Source organism: Anopheles marshallii, chromosome 3 (assembly GCF_943734725.1).
Source record: "Anopheles marshallii chromosome 3, idAnoMarsDA_429_01, whole genome shotgun sequence".
Taxonomy (NCBI): domain Eukaryota; kingdom Metazoa; phylum Arthropoda; class Insecta; order Diptera; family Culicidae; genus Anopheles; species Anopheles marshallii.
In genome coordinates, this window is record NC_071327.1 from 46,098,628 (window position 1) to 46,119,406 (window position 20,779).

A 20,779-nucleotide genomic window follows, 5' to 3' on the forward strand; every position below is an offset into this window, starting at 1 on the left:
CAAAGCCAAAACCCGACCCACCGCACGCCCCGCTACTCTTCACTCCCTCCCCGTCCCGACCCCGCACACGGGTGTGACACTATGCACTACGGTGCTTTAGATTTTCCTTTCTTGCAGCGAATGCAATGATGCGATGACACTTTATTGTAGCAAATGTGGAGCGCGCGCGGAAGGTTTTCGCTTGCCGCACTAATTGAATTTAATCACAGACTTTTAACTTTTCCCTCGACTGGGCCGTCAGCACCGTCTTCACCGTTCGTTCGTTTCACTTGCGCTTTGCTTGCGAGATGGCTTTCTGCTTCACTTTCGACACTTTTGCACTTTGCCGGGTGTGAGGGGGGTGGGTGCAATAAGGTGGCTTCGGGGAGTTATGGTCAGTTCGTCGAAAGTGTCGCTGACTGGGCGAGTGAATGGAGACGCGTTGGTAGCAGTTGGTCCGTTGCTCTGTGTGAAATGGAAAAGAAACGCAAGAAAACGGGGGGTGTGTGCTGTAAGCGTTTGTCGTTTTGGCTATTTCTAGTGGGAAAGGTTTTGTTTTTGTGTTTAAAATTGTTTTTTTTTTGGGTTCTCCTCCGGACCTGGTCGTCATTAGTTGTAACGCGATTGCACTTTCCGTATCATTTTTTTCACTTTCGCAATAGGTGAAAGGATTGTCGCGTAAGGTCGCGAATAGAATTAGCGAAGTTTAACAAAGGATGCAGCAATGCATCGGGCTTTCAACCATATCTCCGGAATTAGTCAACATATGGCATATGCTAATTATGTTCCAATTGATCATCGTATCTCGCTAGTCGTCCGCCAATGGGGAAAATGCTAAGGTTAAAAATACTTCTATCTTATCAAATGTGGCAACGAATATCTACTGTGCATATTAGTGAACGATCATTCAGTTTATTTAGATTTTAATTAATCGTTGTAAGTTTTTTCAATGAATCAGCATCATGATTATACATCCATAATGAGATCTTTTGACGTTTCAAGGCTTATCATATAATCTAGCATGCCCAGACACCTGACTTAGATCGTTTTCCAAATAGTCTCTGTCATGCCGCTCGACAAATGCCAATACAATTTAATTTACAGCTTTTTATTATTTTTGTTGGTATTTTAAAACATACAATTTTTTTATAAACATTGTTTCCAAATAATAATTTATTTTATATTAATCGAAATATAATTTCATGTTGCATACAAATTTTATGATTATTCTTCAAGGAATTAAAGGGAAGGAATAAATTCAAACAGAACCATGCTCTATCTAACTATCTGCTATCTTTTATCTGCTTATCTGTATAGGTAATTTGATTTAATTTCGCCGATCGATATTTGCTTGACTGTTTAACAAACATCATCTCAAATTTTAAGCTTTCGATCTCAAAGTGAAACAGAGAGCCAACATGTTCGAAAATAAAAGTTGTTTTCCCTCGAGGCTAAAAGTATCTATAACATCTGATAAAAACTTTAAACAAATATACCAACAACCAGCGAAATTACTTCCTAAGGAGTTAATGCATCGCCATGATTTGATTTGATGATTTGACCCATATAATTTATTTTTTCTTAACGAAACGCCAGTGGATACCATAAATTATTTTTTTACAGCATTCTTCCTAACAAAACAATCCAAATAACAGCAATATTTGTGATTTTTAATAATTATTTTTTTTAATCTGGAATGAGCATACTTTCAAATAGAAACAATATTCTTTTAATATAAGAGATAACAACGTCCATGTTCTTTTTTAAGCTTTTAAGAGTATAATACCCTGCTTCAAGGTATAATAGAACTCAAACAATCAACAATCTTACAAACCAGATTATGTGGATCGTATCTCATTAAATTCACCGATTTGTCCTGTTGAGTTGATCAATAAAAAATGTAAGCCATAATTCACATGCTTTATATAAGTATTACAAGCCGATAGGTATTTGCATTATTTTTGATTTTTATTTTTACTTTATTAGCTAATGATAACTGATGACAATAACTTCAAATTTTGAATTGAAAAATCTTTAAAGTGCCATAAGTTGACTTTTTTTATTCGTGAATTTATCAACCACATCTATAAACCACATTCACTGATGTAGGAACAAACTTGGGAGTATCAGTTTGTTTACAGTCCTATTTATCTTTACAGCTCATTGCTTTAGGTATCAGCAAACAAACACTTCACGATCACTAGCATAGTGATAATGTTAGACGTTTAAGTTTTTTATTCAATAATTCGTCCACCGAGAACGATGTAACGAGGATCGTAGATCGTAGACTTAAAATAAACGCAAAGAACTTTTAAATTGGAACATAGACATTATGGAATCGAACTGACACAGATATAACAGTATACAGACGGGTCACAAATGAACAGTATTCTAACAACGGGCGATCCAACGAAAAATACAGAGATTTTAGACAATGTGAGTCATTAAAGTCCCTCGTCGATTTAAACAGTAAACCTAATGATCATGTCATAGTGATGCTTGAAAGTCATCTTATCGTCAATCAAAACACCTTATCAAAAGATGTACAACACACTGCAGCTCATTGCTTATGAACGATTAATGACAAACACCACCATACTATACTATACCACATTCAACTGTCATTGCATTCCCTGGATTGCACTCACAGGCAAAAGAGCCTTAGCCAAACCATGGCTGGTTCTGTGCCCACTGCCTGCTGCAATTGCATCGTCTCATTGCATTTTCACACCTGCTCTTCAATTCGACCCCTACACCCCCTTCCTCCAACGTTCTCTGCCTCTCACCCTTCTCAACTATCCTATCTATCAAATGCGTTCGTGTGGCGCACGTAAGGAGGGAAAGTTTGGGTTAGTAAAGCGGTGGGGAGCACACATGCATCCCACTTGCACCGTAGTGAAGCTTACCTTGAGAGTTTTGCAGTTGCTACTTTTTAACCTTCATCGGGAACCTGCTACTGCTGCTGCTGAAGGTGACGATGATGATGATGATAATGCTAGAGAGTGATGATTCCTGGTTACATAGAAAAATACATGATCAGGATGGCTGTTCCACGGTAAACCGAGGTCCAAAGTTCGTTTCCGTGTCGATAATGCAGAACAGTTAATTCTGCTTGCTTTGAAGTCAGGTTTTGTTTTCTTTTTGTTTTAGTAAGCACCTATCGACGGGCGATTGTTCCGTGACTGTTGCTTCGTCCTATCCTATATCCCACCGTTCTTCAGCATTTTTTGCCCATGAGCGACGCCCCCGACAGAACGGTAGGACTCAGCTCATCGATCAAATAAAGTGTTGCGCTAAGATTTCCTATCGATAGCTGCCACCGTGTGTGTATGTGTGTACGGGGGCCTTCGAAAGAAATGAAGTAGCAATTGCAAGGAAATGAAAACTCAGAAGACCAAATGAAGACAGAGCTTTCACACAAGAAGGAAACCCAATTCCAACACAAACACACAACAAATCAAATTCAAACCCCCGGGGAAGTTAAATATTATACGACTTTTCCACTGGTAAGTGTTAGCTGTTGATAACAATATTCCGGCGGGTTTCTTTTCAGCTAGCCCTTTCGGCCCTTCTAGCTGGTGAGAATAATAAAATGAAAAGATAAATCCACAACAAAAACAAAAGGATTCTAAATCTTGATGGGTGTGCCCTCCCTTATTTCGCGCATCAACTTCTTTCTTGTAAGTACCCATAATCACAATCGCACGCACAAACGGTTTGCAGCTTCGTCCGGGTGGGAAAGGCAATGACAAAATGTTGACGTAATTCTTAGCTGCCACCAATTTCGAGCCACTCCGAAGTCGCTCTGTACTCCCACGTACAACGGCTTTGGGTGTAGAAAGATCGGAACTCTTAACTCAAATTTACACTTCTGCTCTCGACTACAGATGTCGACAAGATCGATATTTCACACACATTTCCACTACCAACACACATGCGCACCAAACATTCCTCAGGCGGAGATCTTTGTTGACCGACTTGATTAGGTCACCTGTCGGACAACGACGACGCAAAGGGGTAGACAGCGAAATATTTTAAGCGCGCAGGTGTACTGCCCACAAACAGGGCGATCATCACACATCACACACCCATAAACACATACACACACACGGTGCACGCACACCTTCACTGAACAGCACTTGAGAGTGATCCTCAACTCTCGTCTAGGACTGAATATACGAATCCGAATTGGACCATGCTAAGCTAAATTACGCTACGCTGCTACTACGATGAATGATTGTCACCTTCTTTGGTAGAACGCATGATCACCAGGGCGATGCGTTTCAATTGGTGTCACATGAGTACGAAGAGGTATAAGGCACATATAACTAATCAATTCCTAAACTCCTAGTTCACTACTCGATCGAAATATGGTTGTACCGGACGAGCTAGATATTTGACGTGGCACACTGCAACGGTCCGTCTGGCCCCCAAAAGCCAGATATGTTCAGCGACAAACCCAAAATATACAACCATCCCTGGCAAAACGTAACACTGACCACACAACACTTGCTGTAGCTAGCCGCGCGTCCCAACAACACGAAAAAAACGATCTTGTCAACCGCACAAGATGATCTAGCTGCTCACGCACACACTGCTCCCGTGGCTGCTTGCGTACCGACTGATCTCTCAACGCTTTCCAAATCCGATCGCCATTTTGAAATCACCTACGTGTGCGCTTCAATTTCGGCTCTCCTTCATCTGTTTCGCACCTTGCAACACACTCGCGCAGAAGACACTGCTGAAGCTGGTATCGCGGTGTGAGCGAGACAAGTGCCACTAGATAACGAATGCTTTCATACTTCGACGCACGTTATCTTTCTGCGAGGAATGCCTACCGTTATGGGAGGTTACGACTTCCAACAAGAACCTACACACCACCACACACTTGCCCGCATTCCACTATTGTGATCGACAACGCCAAACTGACAGCACGACGCACTCATACGCACGTGCATTTCATCGCACGAGAATGAACGGGCTCTCCGATCGTTACGATCGATCGAACTTACTGCTATCGCACTGTTGAGCTGTAGACAGTCTCCAATTTACGATGGATTGAGTTAAATTTGTAAAAAATCGCTAACCACTCTCTGTCACAAAACTTTCATCCAAGGTTTCAAACAAAACTGAGCAAAAGAAATAAACACGCACACTGCCAGCCCTGAAGCCACTGCAGCTGATGATATTGTTGTGGGTGTGCGATTGACAGTTGCACAATAATCCCAAGCAGCAAAAACGCGCTGTCAAAGCAACTCCAGTACCCAGGCAACAAAACTATCGCTTGTGACACTTGCTTTATTCCGGATAAGAATTTTAAAGTCATATAACAGTAAATGTTTAATTTCCGGTAATTTGATATTTTTCATCCCCTCCCCAGTGTAAGCGTAATCGTGTGTCTTAAGAACAAAACTTAATATAAATTGTATTTGATATTGATGAAGTAGTAAGAACGAAAAATCCGGTAATAAACATTTCGTACAAAGTAACACTTCCGTGCACAAACTGCGAGAACGAACTAAATTAAAAATATAAACTAATATACTGCGGAACGCCGTTTATTCGTTCACATTGTTCCACACTGCGTATTTAGTTTTGGCAACATTCTTTTTCAACCCTGTTTCGAAACCCTGCTGTCACTTCCTATTTGTCATCTTGACAACGGGGGGTAGACCCGTCATCCTACTTGTACGATGGGTACGGCTTTTTATTAGTGTATAATTTATATCTACTCCGTTGTTTATTGTTTTAAAGAAAACAGTAGTTTGTTTTAGAATTCGAACACAATTCATCTTAATTCCGGTAAGTATATTTCACATTTCCACCAGCACATTTCATAATCAGACACCTGGTTAATTCGCACCCGAATAATCCGCGTTCCACAATAACTTGTGAAATTGTAGTGCATTTTTTGCTTATTCGTCACTACTTCTTACACGCGATATAGGCCTGCAGGACTCCTCTGAAACGGTTACAGTCAAACGCCGTCGTTAGCCAAATCATTATCCCGGGTATTCTGGAGGACGTACTAATGTGATTCCAATTGAGTTTCCTATCAAGCCTCTTCTTTTCATGTGGACTTTTGTTGGGTTTTATGTTATGCGGGATGGTCTCGGCGACTAATGACGAATCACCGGTGAGGTATTACTTCACCAGTAGCATGTGGACAATCTTAAAAGATATTATGGTGTAGTGATCAGAAGAGGGAATTATTTTTCGGATCATTAAAATAACTTTTACCAGCAGTTTGTGTGTCGGTCAACAGCTCCTACATATGGGTTTATATGTCCAATGTAAAAAAAAACGAAAAAAGAAGCACATGACCATCCGCAGTGTATTCTTTCAGCGCTCGCCTCACTTCAGTTACACCTGGAGACCACCATAGCAATCATATTCCGAGATTCATCACGTTCTCAACGATGGAAGGCACTTCTCGGATATTATCGACGTACGGACATACAGAGAAGTAAAAGTCGACTCTGACCATTTCCTGGTTGTGGTAAAGTTACGCCAGAAACTTGCTGTAGCTAACAAGCTACGTGGACAGCCAGCTCCGAGGCTCAACACGGACCGGCTGAAGCTGACTGAAGTGTTTATGGACTTCGCGCCTGCGCTAGGGGGAGATGGACAACACAACCGACGTGATGTCACTAAACGACCACTGGCGGATGGTGGAACAAGCTATCAGCAGTACAATCGAGCGAACTATCGGCCGTAAACTACTGAGACTTCGTGAGACTGCAGACCAGCACTGTGCGAGAACAACGCATGCTGCAACGTGAGACTCGGCAGAACGTGGAGAACTACGTACGACTAAGGCAACAGACACGACTCTTCCAGCACAAGAAGCACCGATTGAAGAGTCGGGTGAACAGCTTATGCAGCACATATTCGACGGGGAAATCCTCAAGTTCTACAGGTTATTGAATGCGACACGGAGCGATTACATTCCCAAAATCGCTATATGCCGCCGTGTAGAGGGGGACATCAAAAGAGGGGGACGAGCAAAAGATGATTGGCAGGTGTTAGTACTACTTCGACGACTTACCGGAGCGAATACAGGCGATCTAAGACCATGCCCAGAAAGCAGTAGAGAGTCTCAGTGCGACACTAGAATGACGAGGTGTATTTCCACCCGCGCAGACCCTCCATACCTGAAGACCTGACAGACCTCAAACAATGCCGGGAGCCAAGTCGCAACGCACCATCTATTGATTGACATTACGTCGGCCTACAATTCCATAGATCAGTCAGAGCAAAGGAACACAATGCAGCAATATGGATTCCCTAAGAAACTATTCTGGCTTTTAAAGGCCACAATGAATTAAGTGCAGTGGAGTGGAGAGTCTCGATCATGTCGGTACCGTTCGAATCTCACCGGGGACTGATGTAGAGGGACAGACACTATCTCTCTCTTCTTGACGTAACAACCTACTAGATCATGCTTCTCCTTCTTCTCCTGGCCCTTCAGGAACATACGGAGTTCCGGTACAACCCGGACTATATGGACACCCCGCGCCGAATGCCGAACGATATACTGCAGCTGCGTTGTAAGCGCGGCATCGATACGGTGATGGTGAAGGAGGTTGTCACGGCGGCGATGCGCGAGGTCGGCGATGTGACGCTGAATCTTCCGCTAACGATGCTGACGTGCGCCAACTTGGATGGGCTGACTACCGCCAGCGACCTGAGGGCGGCCTTAGCGGACCAGCTGAATGTGGACATCGCTCCGGAGCGCATCCAGCTGAAGTCGTTCGCGAGTGGTCGCCAGCAGGCTCGCATCCGGGTTGAACCGCACGATGCGCCGAAAATCGTCAACAAACGACTGCTGCTTGAGTTGTCGGCGGTTCGCTTCACCAGGGAGTTAGAGAGACCGGCATCCGTGGGACGCTGCTACAAGTGTATGAGCCCTGGGCATAAGGCGGACGGCTGCAACGGACCGGACCGGTCGTTGCTCTGCTTCCGTTGCGGCCAGGAGGGCCATAAGGCGTTTGGCTGTACAAAAGCGCCGAAGTGTTTAGCGTGCGGAGGAGTTCATCAAACGGGCTCCGCCAAATGCGTCACTCCGCGTTCGGAGAAATAGTTCAGGGACATCCTATACAGCATGTCTTGGCATGTTAGGTATGCGGCCTAAAATGTAAATTATATTAAGGCATAAAGCCAACATCTTTTCAATCCCTTGCGGGCACGGAAATGTTGGTGGAAGGTGGGATTAGTTTTATTTATGTAATTATACTTGAATAAAGGAACCCACTGTATTATAAAAAAAACCATCTCCTGTGTGCTATTTAATATACCTCTGGAAGGAGTCGTGAGAAGCGCGGGCATCAATATCCTGGATACGATTTTAGCTCGGTCACTTCAATTCCTTGGCTTCGCGGATGACATCGACATCAGCGGACGACAGCTGCTGCCCCATTGAAACTTGAAGCCTTGAAGGAATGGATTGAGAATCAATGCGACGAGTACCTGCTTACCGGAGGCTCTGGCCGTGCTAGGATCCGGCTGGTTAGCAGAGAATTAGTTGACGGTGACGATCTTGAGGTTGTAGAGGAGTTTTGCTACCTTGGTACGATCGTTACTGCAAATAACAACCGTAGCAATGAAATTTGGAGCCGTTAAATACCACCCTTTAGGACTACTTAGGCAAACTACTGACTAACAAAAAAAAAACTAACCCAAGTAAAGGAGCCAGGATATCTTATGATGGGAGCGGCCAAGTTCGTTTAGCATCCCAATCATATCCCAATAAAAAACTCCTTTAGTTTCGGCCCTTATTGAATTTGGAAAAGTTAAAATAGAAATCTGAGAATATTTACCACTGTTCTAACTGGAAATATTTATTGAATTGATATGTAACAAATTGGTACACTTTCTTCATTTTGGCGTAATAATCTACAAGGTGTCTTATATCTTATTATTTAGCTTTTTTAACTGGGTCCTGTCGTCTGGAACCGGCGGCTTCGCGGTCTTTGCCTGCTGTAGGATCACTGCACTCGCCATCACTGCATCTCAATTTGGGATAAATTGGGTTCGACGAAGAATGTAGATAAGTGACCGACCATTAGAGCTTCCCATACCGAGCATTGCAGCATCTTCAATGCTACTCTTCTACTACTACCTAGCGGTAGAGACGGCAATCCGCAAGGTGGAAACTTCGGGGACCTTCTTCTATAAGTTAATCCAGATCCTGGTATGCGCGGAAGCCATAGGCATCATTAGTTTATAGCTCTCCTACGTAGCAGATGCTTACCAAAGGATTGAGCAGGCGGCAGAAAACCTCGGGTTGCAGATTAACAAGGTAAAACCAAGTTCATAATGGGACCACCAGCGGCCCTGATAACAAATCCTAACTTACGCAGTGTCGTACAATGTAGGTGAACGCACTTTCAAAGTCGTCCAAGTTTTTACCTATCTTGGGTCAAAAGTCAAAAGTGACAATTACATTGATGTTGAGATACGCGGTAGGGTACTGGCTGCCAACTGGTCATTCTACAGTCTTAGGAAACTTCTTTACTCAAAACACCTGCCGTGCCGAACGAACTTATATAGATTTAGTACTCACATACGCCTCTGAGGCATGGACTTTATCCAAAACTGACGAAACCCTCTTAGTCGCGTTCGAGAGGAAGATGCTTAGAAGGATTTTTGGCCTCGTATGTGTGGAAGGATAATGGAGGAGTCGCAACATTGACGAGCTTAACAGTTGTACGGTGAACTCACTGTCGTACAGCGGTTTAGACTCGCCAGGCCCCGTAGGTGGGCTGGTCACGTCATGAGAATGACACCTGCTGCGATGGAATGGCGACCCAACCCTCGAAGTCCTTTTTGGTCGTTCATATCCATGTGGTAGGAGGCGGAGGCGTGGTAAGCCCAAATTCAGATGGAGTGATGGCGTTGATGCGTTCACCGGAATAATGGATTGGCTGATGCGAGGCTCGACTGTGAACGGCTTAGACGACTTCTGCAGCAGGCCAACACCGCAAAGCGGTTGTAGCGCCGGATAAGTTAGCAACTATGTAAGTATTGAAATAAGAAAAAAATACCAATGGAACACCTTATAATCTTCAAAATTCTTCTTATGCTTCTTCGGCTCAGCAACCTCAAGAGGACTAGGCTTGCCATTTCTAGCTTTCTTTGACTTTATTTAAACGTAGCTAGATAGTAGGTCCAGTGCGATGGATTGGTCCGGATGCGATTTTGAACCGGTCCAGTCCTGTGGTGTGAAGATCAACGCCACTACCAAAAACAGCACCGGGCAACCCCAATCCTGAAACTATTGCTAGCTATATTCAGTGGTTAAGAATAATTTCCTCGGATGAAATTTCGTACCAATAAAATTTCTCAAAATCTTCAATGACTAATTGCATGTGTTTTCGAGTTAAGCACAACACAACAATCATATCTGTATAATCATTTTATTAATTCGTAACAAACTTTCGTGCCCGAAAATGGAGCAGCCTATCATTTTAAACAATAATCTCATATACTTATCTTATTTGAAATACAGCCCAACGTTTCTCTTGGAGGAATTATTAACTAGTAGAAATGCAAATCAATATCATGCATCCATTCATTCCGCGCTATCACTTGCGATCGTCAGTCGATGTATGCCAACGGTTTAAGTAACGCAACACTAGTTCACGTTCTGGGGGAAGAAATAAGCAAAACGGTTACGAGCGACACCTACCTAACAGCATCAAAAGTATCAACTTACATTGGTTTCTCGTTTGCCAAACTTGCTCCAGAAAGTAACCTTGCACTTGGTACGCTTGCCGTTCTGTTTGTTGAAGATGGAGCACACATCGAACGGAGGACAGTATAGATGTAACGAGACGGCCACATCGGTGTGGCTGGGATTCTCCACCCGGTGCAATCCGAGCGTGTCATTAATGTAACACACACCATTTGTTTCCAGCGTGCTCCTGGAGAGCTCTTCCAGCTCATCACCATTGTATTCGACCTCTTCCTGCCCGGTCTGGCCATTGCCGATGTCTGCCTTACTGTCTTCCGTTACTGCCGCATCCTTGGGCCATGCGTAGCGCGTTTCCATCAGCTGTCCCTTTAGCATCTTCATGAAGCAATGCGAATCGGCATGATCGTGTATCGCCGAGGCATGACCTTCGTTCCAGCAGAGAATCATCAGGTTGTATTTGCCATTTCCGGCATCGACCAGGTTTCTGGTGTAGCTGTAGAAGTACAGAAGGATAAGTTGTTACGTTGCGAAAAATGATAACGTACAGCTTCACCAGCAGATAGTAAATAACGATGTTATTCATAGTAAAATGACTGGAAAATATTTCCGAATGTATCTGCTTATCGGCGAGATAAATCCATCGAATTCGCGGACAGAACAATCAACCGTTATCGTTGGTTGTAATGTTTTGATTGCAAAACATTTCAGCTGAAATCGGAATCAAAGCAATGATGTGGAACAATTTGCTAGTTGACATCTAATTTAATATAGGCGACATTGGAGGCTGGAGACATTAACCTTGATAATAATGTGGTCCAATGTGGTCAACATGTTTGATATTTCGAATCTCATCCAACGGCACATTTTGAAGGAATTCAAATATTTCCTTCTCGAACATTTTACAATATTGGGCTAGTTCCATCGACGTACCTTTAATCAATGTCTACATCTAATCAGAACACTTGTGTTATTGTCTGCATTAGTCGTCACACATAGCTTATCTTTGTCCCGAAGATTACTAACGCTTTTGGCTCGCTGGAGATTAATCCAATTCGGAACGATATCCGAGCTGAATCGTGCCACCAAGGACAGTTCAACTGTAGCGTAACTACTCCATTCCCTTACCCACTACTTACCGGTATCGGTCAAATTTGGCAAACTTTCGCCATTCGGCCGGGTTCGACTGATAACTCAGCATCAGATGGTTCACGTACTCAATGTTGACATGGTCGGAATCGAACGTTCTGCGCAGTTCGCCGATCAAATCGGTCAACGTTTCGCACTTTCTCGCGTTCTTTAACGGTTTGTCGATGCCGGTGAAGGTTTTCGTCAGCTCGCGTAGATACTTTTCGCCATCCTCGTTCCTGCTCTCATCACCAACGCAGTTGGTGTTGTTGTTGTTATTCAGCTCCATTACCGCCAGCGACGTCATTATGATTTTTATGTTTCCTCGGCTGATAACGACACCGTACGACACTGCAATATCGCGGCAATAAGTGTGGTGTTTCTATTGAACGTAAGAAAAAACAAACACCGTAAACAAATACAAAACCACATTAATTACTGCGTACTGCGTGGCACGCTGGATCGATTGAATGGTCAAAGAGTTTAAGTGCCTTTTTAAACGTGCACCAAGGGTCTGTAAAAACTTGATTACGCCAGCGGCACGAAGATGCAAAACAGTTCGTTGCATCTGGACCCAGCCCGTGATCTACCGAGCGGCCGTAACTGTGCACACTGTGTTGTTCTCGGCCACACTTAGTTTGTGAACCCTACTATTAGACCCAGCCGCCATATTGGGCAAGTTGAATAGCCTTTTAAAAGGCATCGACGCCACACGCAGTATAGCTTATGGCTGTGCAAATGAAGCCTCTTCCAATGCCAATCGATGTTGAATTTTGCATTACCTCAGCAGACCATAAAGTTCAGCAATCTTAATGCCTTTTTGTACATGTCAGTCAGCCATGTTGGAATGTACAGAGCTGCTGCAAGTGGCTGCTTCCTAACATGCAGAACTTAATCTTCCTAGCTAGATCCAGCAGACAGGTTCAAGCCGATCTTTATCAGCTTGTAATAACAATTTGTTCGTAGGTCAAATTGATCTGATACACTTGATAGTGCAATCGATCTAACCTATAAGCAATGTTTAGCTGAGCATCTCAGTTATAACGCTTTACATCTACCCGTGTGTTGATCACGATTGCACGAAGGGTAATTTCATGTGCTTTATCGTCATCATCGCACGTGTTTGGGTTTCACTTTTGAAATAAAACAAACGAAAATATTCGTGTGTACCAACATTTCCCTAAAACAAACTGGCAACAACAATCTGGATCTTGTTTGTATGCTTGTACGAACGAAAACAAAAGTTTACGGAAAGCTTTCTTTTTCCATCGATATCTGGTTGAGGGTTTCCCCTATGCTGCTGATTGTTAGCACTCGAACAGTTGTGGACTTTCACATGACATGACGCGAACTTCTCGCTTGAGTGTGACTAGCACACCCCCTTTGGGTAAGGGTGTAGGGTCAGGGTTAAGTATGCGAATCCTTCGATACACAGTCGAAATGGAAGAAGACTTTGCACAGCTTCACACTTAATTAGCTCGCAATCGAGAATAACCATCAAGTGAAGGAATTACCACCTAAAGCTTACCCTGTGTAACGTTGTCTCTCGAGTCTTCTAGAAAGCCCCCTGCAATTGAACTACCTCCAGCAGCAACTGCTCTTATGCACTTATTGGAAAATAAAACACTTCACCCGTTACCACTTTTAGCAGGATTTGCAGGATAAAAAGGGCGCTCAATTAATAGTAAAGCCGTGTGCAAACACGATGCAGCAAATATTTGTTACGTATGCTCAAGTGGTCGTCGATCAGTGACCAAACCAACCTGTGTTTGGAATTCTTGAAGCTCAGGATAGTCGTTTCCTCTCGACACTTGCTCAGCGACTGGCAGCACATGCCCGTACCGCGGGTGAATTTAACATTTTTCCTCTTTTTTTGCACAATCCCAATTATCTTCCGTCCTCTCCATCGCGCCATCTCGTTTGCGCGCGCCGCATCACGATCGCGTACATACACTAGCCGCTTATCAGCGGCTGACGACCGACAACCGGACAATCGTATACTGTGCCACCGTCAACAACCTGCTGGAAAAAGGGACTGTCCAGGTAGCGAGGCGGCGCTGGTGCAACGACAACGGGAGCGAAACAAGACTTAGCCGACTGGCTATGGACGCACCTCCAAACGATTCGACCGTGCGTCCAATCGCGTCCGTCGGTTTGCAGCGGCGCACACCTGTTTTGCTCTGCGTCCGCGAGCCCTTCTTTCCCTTTGGGCATGTCCGATGTGATGTTGTGCTTCTTTGCCTGACCAGGGTGTCCGCAAACACACGCACACTGCTGAAAGGACACCGCATGGTTTATGTGGGTACAGGGCCAACAAACAAAACCTGTGCCCGTCGGTGGGTGACTCACAGCGTTCGCGATAGAGGCTACACAACGGTGTGTGGGCTCGCGTGCGTGGACTTTGTGACCGATCATTTGCATGTTTGCGTATGGGAGTGTGTCTCAATGTGCGCAGGGGGAAACCCGACCATTTGGTGAAGATGCACCCCGTGCGATAAGGGCTCAATGGAGTTCAGGAAGTATCCTCAAATGAAGAACAGAATTCCTCGATGAAGAATTCACAGAGCTATTGGGTAGTCCCACTGTACCAGACAGAAGCGTGGAGTGCTTTTTTGCGTTGGTGTCCGAAAAATACTCACCACAATCATGTCCGATAGTGAGGAAGACATTCGTGTGCTGCGACGACGTTTTCCGCCACAAACCGGTTTTAATGCTGAGGTCGAGGTATTTCCTTTCTTTCGTTCGCATGAATGGAAATTCCTTAATCGTGCATTTAGGAACTTATCAACAACGCGATAAAGCTGTGAAAAATAACATAACCGAGATTATACCTCCGAATGTAGCCCAAAGAGAAACTATTTTTTCAGTCATCAAGAAAAACCGTTTCATTTGCAGGACGCGTCGCCTTCACGCAAGCTTTGCACATCATTGCTAAAGGGGACAAAGACGAGTGCATCACACCATGGTCAAATTAATCTGCGTTATCTTACTGTCAATCAAATGCATCTGATGCTTTGCTTGTTTCCATCTGCATTGTCTCTTTATCTGGACGCTTAGCGATGTATCTAGAATGTATCGTCCCGATGTGAAACAATGAAAGGATCATATGAACAAAACAGCGCTCATAAATACTACATCTTCTTCTTTTGCGGCTCAACAACCTGAAGAGGTCTAGGCCTGCCATTTCTGGCTTTCTTTGGACTTTGTTCACCCGTAGCTGGATAGTCAGTCCTGCGTACGGGAGATTGGTTCGGAAGAGATTTTTGACTGGTCCTGTCGTGTGAAGTCCGGCGCCGCTACCAAATACACCACCGGCCCGCCCCGATAAATACTTCAGAATAACCACTGTTGTCAAGGATTCTTCACACAAGTGGTTTTATTTCAAAGGTTAGCAAATGTTTGATACCAAGCACAGCGTGTCTCATATCTAACGTCTATAAGCATAACGTCCTCATAAAATTCGGCGGTAAATGTTATGTGCGCTAGCCGAAAACACAATCGCAACCGTGCGACCTTGCTCATAAAGCAGCCTGTCTTATCGCTTGATTATCGAAATCGTTCGTTTAGATAATCCAAGCTTTAAACAAACAACACATCCAATATTCTTCCAATACTGTTTACCTTTTGTGTAACTTTTTTCGTGAAAAAATGCTTGTTTATTGTTTGTTTACCACGCACGACAGGCTCGCAGTTGTGACCTATTTGCGCGTGTTTCAAACCGGGTGTACAACAAGGCTTACGATCGACCCGCTCTCCCACAGGTCCCTTCCCTTCAGTGCAATCCCACTTATAGTGCCAGTAATTGTTTACCAGCGCGGGCTAATTACATGGCTGGGCACGTTATCAAAAGTCAAGACAGCGAGCAATCAATTTTAGACGAAAATGATATCACTCTACGTCCCGTGACGAAGACATAGTTGTGCGAGATATGTATGTGACCCATTTGGTTGTCATACGCGCAATCCTAGCTAGTGGAGCGTGCATCACTACACAAAACTACGAATAGCCTGTTTGTTATTATCATTATATTCACAGCGGTTGATTAAATTTGTGATCTAATACTGCTTACATACTGTTATGTAATGAAAATTACTGATATCTGTTTTGATTACTCCTCGAACGGTAATATAGCGAATGCGTATATATAAATTCAGTTAAGCATACTAGACGCCTATTTTTGCTCTTGTAAATAGTGAATCTAAATACCTAAAGGACTTTAAAATTCAATAACACTAATTGTTCTCCTATTTCAATAATACCTTTTGTAGAATGTGTTTGAACGCATTCGCCATTTTTTGTACGATAAATAAGTAAATAAGTACGATTTTCACCACAGAATACATTCAAACATAATCTCTACACACCACACCACATAACAAACCACACAAACCTTATCACTAGACCTGCTCAAGATCAATTGGAATATGTTATAAATTCATATCAAATTTAAAACAACACAACCGTAATCCTTTTTTAAGCTTTTTATTGTGGCGCCACCTGGTGGAAAGTAGCTAAACAGAATGAACGTGATTCTCTTTTGCGGTCATTTCTTGGGTATTTTTTTAGGTAATGATCGCCCAAGTAAAACAATCTTTTAATTTTACATGCTATGGGATAGTATGGCATTTTTTGCGTATCAATATCAATATTGTTTTGAGTTCTAGAACACATCCGGTGCATGCTTTCCAGCCTTAAATTAAATCTTTTCGTCAATGAATATGACTATTCATTTCAACAGCATGCTCGATTAGAATTGGAACTGGTTGGACTGGTGATACATAGGATTCACTTGAGGGTAATTTATGTTACAAGTATTCAACCGATTGAAACGACATGTTTAGCAACGAGTGTAGGTTTACATGATACGATTTTTTTACCCGAATTGACCCGAAATTTTTTACATGAGCTGATTTGCAGAATCAAAGAACTCAAAAAGATAGTTTATGTATATTGTTTATCATAACGTATTTATCTGCACAATACTCTGAACAAATGAACCAATAATTTTCTTCTGTTTTTAGCTATTCTATTTCCCAGAATCGCAAAAAAAACACAAATCATGCTTTGCGCTTTCAGCTAATAATTACTGAGCATATGTTTTACAAAATAAAAACACAATGAATAGAGAAGCGTATTGAAGGTTTCAATTACAATAGCAGTTTTATTGGTCACCTTGTTTACAATTACATTATATTGTGGATATAATATAAATGATAAGATGATAATCTATCTTTACGGATACACAGATACAAGACGGGGTTTCCTTCTCGGGGTAACGTCCTACTAATTTACCACTTTGCCGGATAGTCTGACCTCTTATGGGAGAACAATCCGGGCAAGATTTTCTATTTGTTCTATCGTGTGAGAGAATCGCCACCGCTATCATCTACACCACCCAGAACGCTTATTCAATGGCCCATTATACTTATAGTTTTAGCATGTTTGAGTTTGGACACTTTTTACTTAACTGGAGTACTGAATATTATGACGCTGTGAATCGAAGCTGGAATTAAATGCATGCTTTCCATAATTAGCATTATCGGTTGCTTCGTTTCGTCTGTCGGAAGGATTTCTCTATCTCAAACTGGCGCAAATCTGTCCGCTCCAGGAAATCGCGCCGCTCGAGAAAACCATCCTTTCCTTTGTTATGAGTTTGTAGCTCTTCCTCGATACCTTCCTGCCGCTTGAAGCTGGTCCAGTCAAGTTTCGTTTTCTCTAGTGTGCTCAGCTTGTTTTTTTTAGTGATTTGATCTAATACTGACCCCAAGCCACTACCACCCCGTGGTGCGGCATTTTTCAGTGCCAATGTTTTTGATACCGTGGGCAACGATGTCGCCTTTTCATCCTTGGTGTTAGCAGAAATGCTGCTATTATCGTCTTTCGTCAGCACAATCTGTTCACCAGCAAATTCGAACAGTTGCGCTACGGTCGGTTTTTCTTTCGCGATCACTTTCGGCATCGTGGATACCGATTTAGTTTCCGTAACCACTTTTTTCCCCTCGACCTTAGTTTTACTGTTCCGAACAGAAGTAGAGTTGTTCGACTGTTCTATATTGCTGTTGCTACTTCCACTGCCAAGAAAATCCGCCCATAATGCATCTGTTCTTCGCTTTTCTTCTTCTTCGTCCAGTTCATCGTCCTTCTCCTCATCGGACTGTTGAGCTCTATCCTGAGCTTTAGTCCGCTTGTTTGCACCGTTTGATCTGTTGCCACCATCTGTGTTGTATTTTCGTTTCCGCTTCCTACCACCGGTTGAGCCAGAAGATTTTTCTACGGCTTGCTCGCTTGAATCCTCAGGCTCTTCGTCGTTCGACTCTAGTTCACTTCCGGTATCTGCCTCTTCTTTGTCTGGGCGGAAGTCTTCATCACTAGCATCACTGTCGCTGGGGTAATCTTCTTGGTTCATATTTTGCACACCTAACAGTTGTGAAATAAAAGTGTTTTATTAGGTTTTCACTAAACAAAGCAATAAAAAGGATAGCAAAAAGGATAAAGCCTTGCATTCTCTGCCATACAACAGCTGAGACAGCTTTCCGCACGAAACGCTCTTACCTGTTTTAATTACTGCCGTTACCGTAAGGCTTAAAGGTTTAACTATTTTTACAGTACTTGTATTAATTCCTAAACTGTTGTAAAGTTCTAGTTTACGCCGAGAGCCAAATAGTTCACTTTTCGTATGAAATAACCGGCCAAAATCTGGAACCCGTTCAAGCTTTGTGGATTGTGTACCTAGAAAACGTAATGAAAGGGAACGGGACAAGGGACGCAGCTGTCAATCTTCGGGAAATTTCGCAAACCGGACAGTATTTGACTACATGCAATAAACGGAACACGGTACCAAACTGTCAAACAAATGACGTTCCCACTCACGCGCTCACACACGTTTATCCACACACGACTTGTATCCACAAACACTGCGTGAATTTCACTCAGGAAAGAAGAAGAATCCTTCCACACACTTCTATTCATTCAACAAACTCTTTTTTGTGTGTTTGGCGTGTACATACTTCGGCTGTTTGTATCAAAATGGCAATGGTTTGCTGTTGCAAGTAAAAACGTTCGATGGCTTGCACCTTCGGAAGGTTTAACGCTTAGCATCGGAACGAGCTCGTTGTGTTTTCCTGCCCTAATGTGTATTCGTGTATCTAGTGCAGTTCGCTCCGTTCGATATCGCTGCAGTGTTTTGGGAAGGTCCTGCTGTCTTTTTTGTTTGGTTTGCATTGCGTTGGAAAATAGTCAGTTCAAAGGTCGAAAATCTGTGCTTCCGCAGCATTATTGCACCACTAAATGTGATTCGACGAAATAGAAGTGTCTGTACGGTATAGAACAACCACGCATCAAGTGAGGCAACCTCGATGATTACCTATTTGCCAATACAGTTGGGGCGGATTGGATCGATTGAAAAGTGAAATGTTTTAATGAAGCCGCAGTACGATTTAGTATCGTCGAAACAAAAACAACAACAATTGAAACACACATTCTCGCTAATAGAAGAGTTTGCTAAACAAGTAGGCCGAGGCGATTGTGCAGTGTGGGAAATTATGAAGTACAATATCAAATAACCAGACCTATTCGATCACTCCTAAAGGCTCTGGACAGCGAACAATATCGAATTCGGCCATGAAATTGGTGTTCGAAGGTTGAGTTTTTTTTATTCAAACCTATACTAGCTGGACAAAAAGAGCGATCTACTGCGGAACATAAGTAGTCCGAAAAAAACAACTGTGTGTCCTTTGTCCAGCAACGATAACAAGTAGTGAACGGGAATAAGTCATCCGGTATTCGATAAATGGAGCATCCAGCGGATGAAGATAGCGGAAGGAACCGTAGCAGTTAAACATACTGATACAAAGGTACATATTCACTTATCGCCCAACTTGCTACAACCCGTCATGTGAAATCTTCATTCATTTATAGGAAATATATAGAGATTCATGCTTTTTCTTGGAGTTCTTGTTTTGCTATAAAAATTAACAATTTACTGCTGTTGAGCTAATTGATTGTTTATATATCAGCGATCGATTGTTATCGATTGTTTATATATCAGCAAACCTTGCTACAATATTCTGCCGTGTACTTACTTTTAAGAAATGCTTATCAGTTTGAAAACTAATCTCATGAGTAACTTCGTTTGATTTAACGAATCTCCTTCAGATGCACTCATTATATTTTTATTCATAACCGTTACATCTCAATGAAAATAATTTGCTCATACCTTTTGCTTCACACAGAATCACACAATGGTGCACAGTGGTGCGTTAGTTTCGCACTATCTGCTGCGACCATTATCTTCTGCTGCCGCTGTCGTCGCTGCTGCACCCGTAGCAACCGTACTGGACTATAGCAGCAGTTCATCGAAACCGTTGCCACGGTTAACATCTGTAGGGTCGTGCGTGAATCTACCGTCTGCGTCAATCGTACCAAAGCCTTCTAGGCCAGCGCTTGTCGCGTTATCGTTGCTTTCGTCGTCATTGTCATCAAACAGTTTACTGTACCAACAACAGAAGTCTACGTCAATTTTAATCGTTTTGCAAAGAAAGTTGCCGGAGAGGGAAAAGGCTACCCGCAAGCAGCAGGGTAGACTGGTTTACGAAGCCCACAGTCCTTATCGATCAGCCGTAGTACGAAAGGTTTCGCCACCATCGAAGATCGATTGCCGGCCTCTCAAGTATATTGCCTCCGGTGCACTAGGCCTAGGTATTTAAAGGTCGGAACAAGGCAGTTTATGATATATATGCACTAGAACTGTTGAGCGCTGTTATCAACCTAATCACGGTGACTAGGGCTAACGCTGTATTTATTTCCATCAAACAGCACGTGTCTATTTGTCGCGCAACATCTTTTATCGTAGTGCATCATCTTTTCTCAGTTATTCTCATTCCCATCGTTCTAACTACCATTGAATTGTTTGTATCATAATTTTAGAAGCAGCACAATCATTAACATACGCGCTACATTGCTCCATAAAGAGTAGCAAAC

The 20,779-nt window shown here is 43.0% G+C and overlaps 3 protein-coding genes across 3 annotated transcripts; 1 reads left to right on the forward strand and 2 right to left on the reverse strand.

Moving 5' to 3' along the window:
• Positions 1–10,687: 10,687 nt before the first annotated feature.
• On the reverse strand, positions 10,688–12,107 carry LOC128712223 (cysteine dioxygenase type 1). The gene is made up of 2 exons (XM_053807119.1): positions 11,812–12,107; positions 10,688–11,168 (listed from the first exon to the last, which is right to left on the reverse strand). The coding sequence occupies exons 1-2, from the start codon at positions 12,105–12,107 to the stop codon at positions 10,688–10,690; spliced, it is 777 nt and encodes a 258-aa protein (XP_053663094.1).
• A 5,229-nt stretch (positions 12,108–17,336) lies between these two features.
• Positions 17,337–18,206, reverse strand: LOC128714837 (craniofacial development protein 1). The gene has a single exon (XM_053809718.1). The coding sequence runs from the start codon at positions 18,204–18,206 to the stop codon at positions 17,337–17,339; it is 870 nt and encodes a 289-aa protein (XP_053665693.1).
• Positions 18,207–19,605: 1,399 nt separating this feature from the next.
• LOC128712682 (uncharacterized) lies at positions 19,606–20,505 on the forward strand. The gene is made up of 2 exons (XM_053807570.1): positions 19,606–19,653; positions 20,032–20,505. The coding sequence occupies exons 1-2, from the start codon at positions 19,606–19,608 to the stop codon at positions 20,503–20,505; spliced, it is 522 nt and encodes a 173-aa protein (XP_053663545.1).
• The last annotated feature ends 274 nt before the right edge of the window (positions 20,506–20,779 follow it).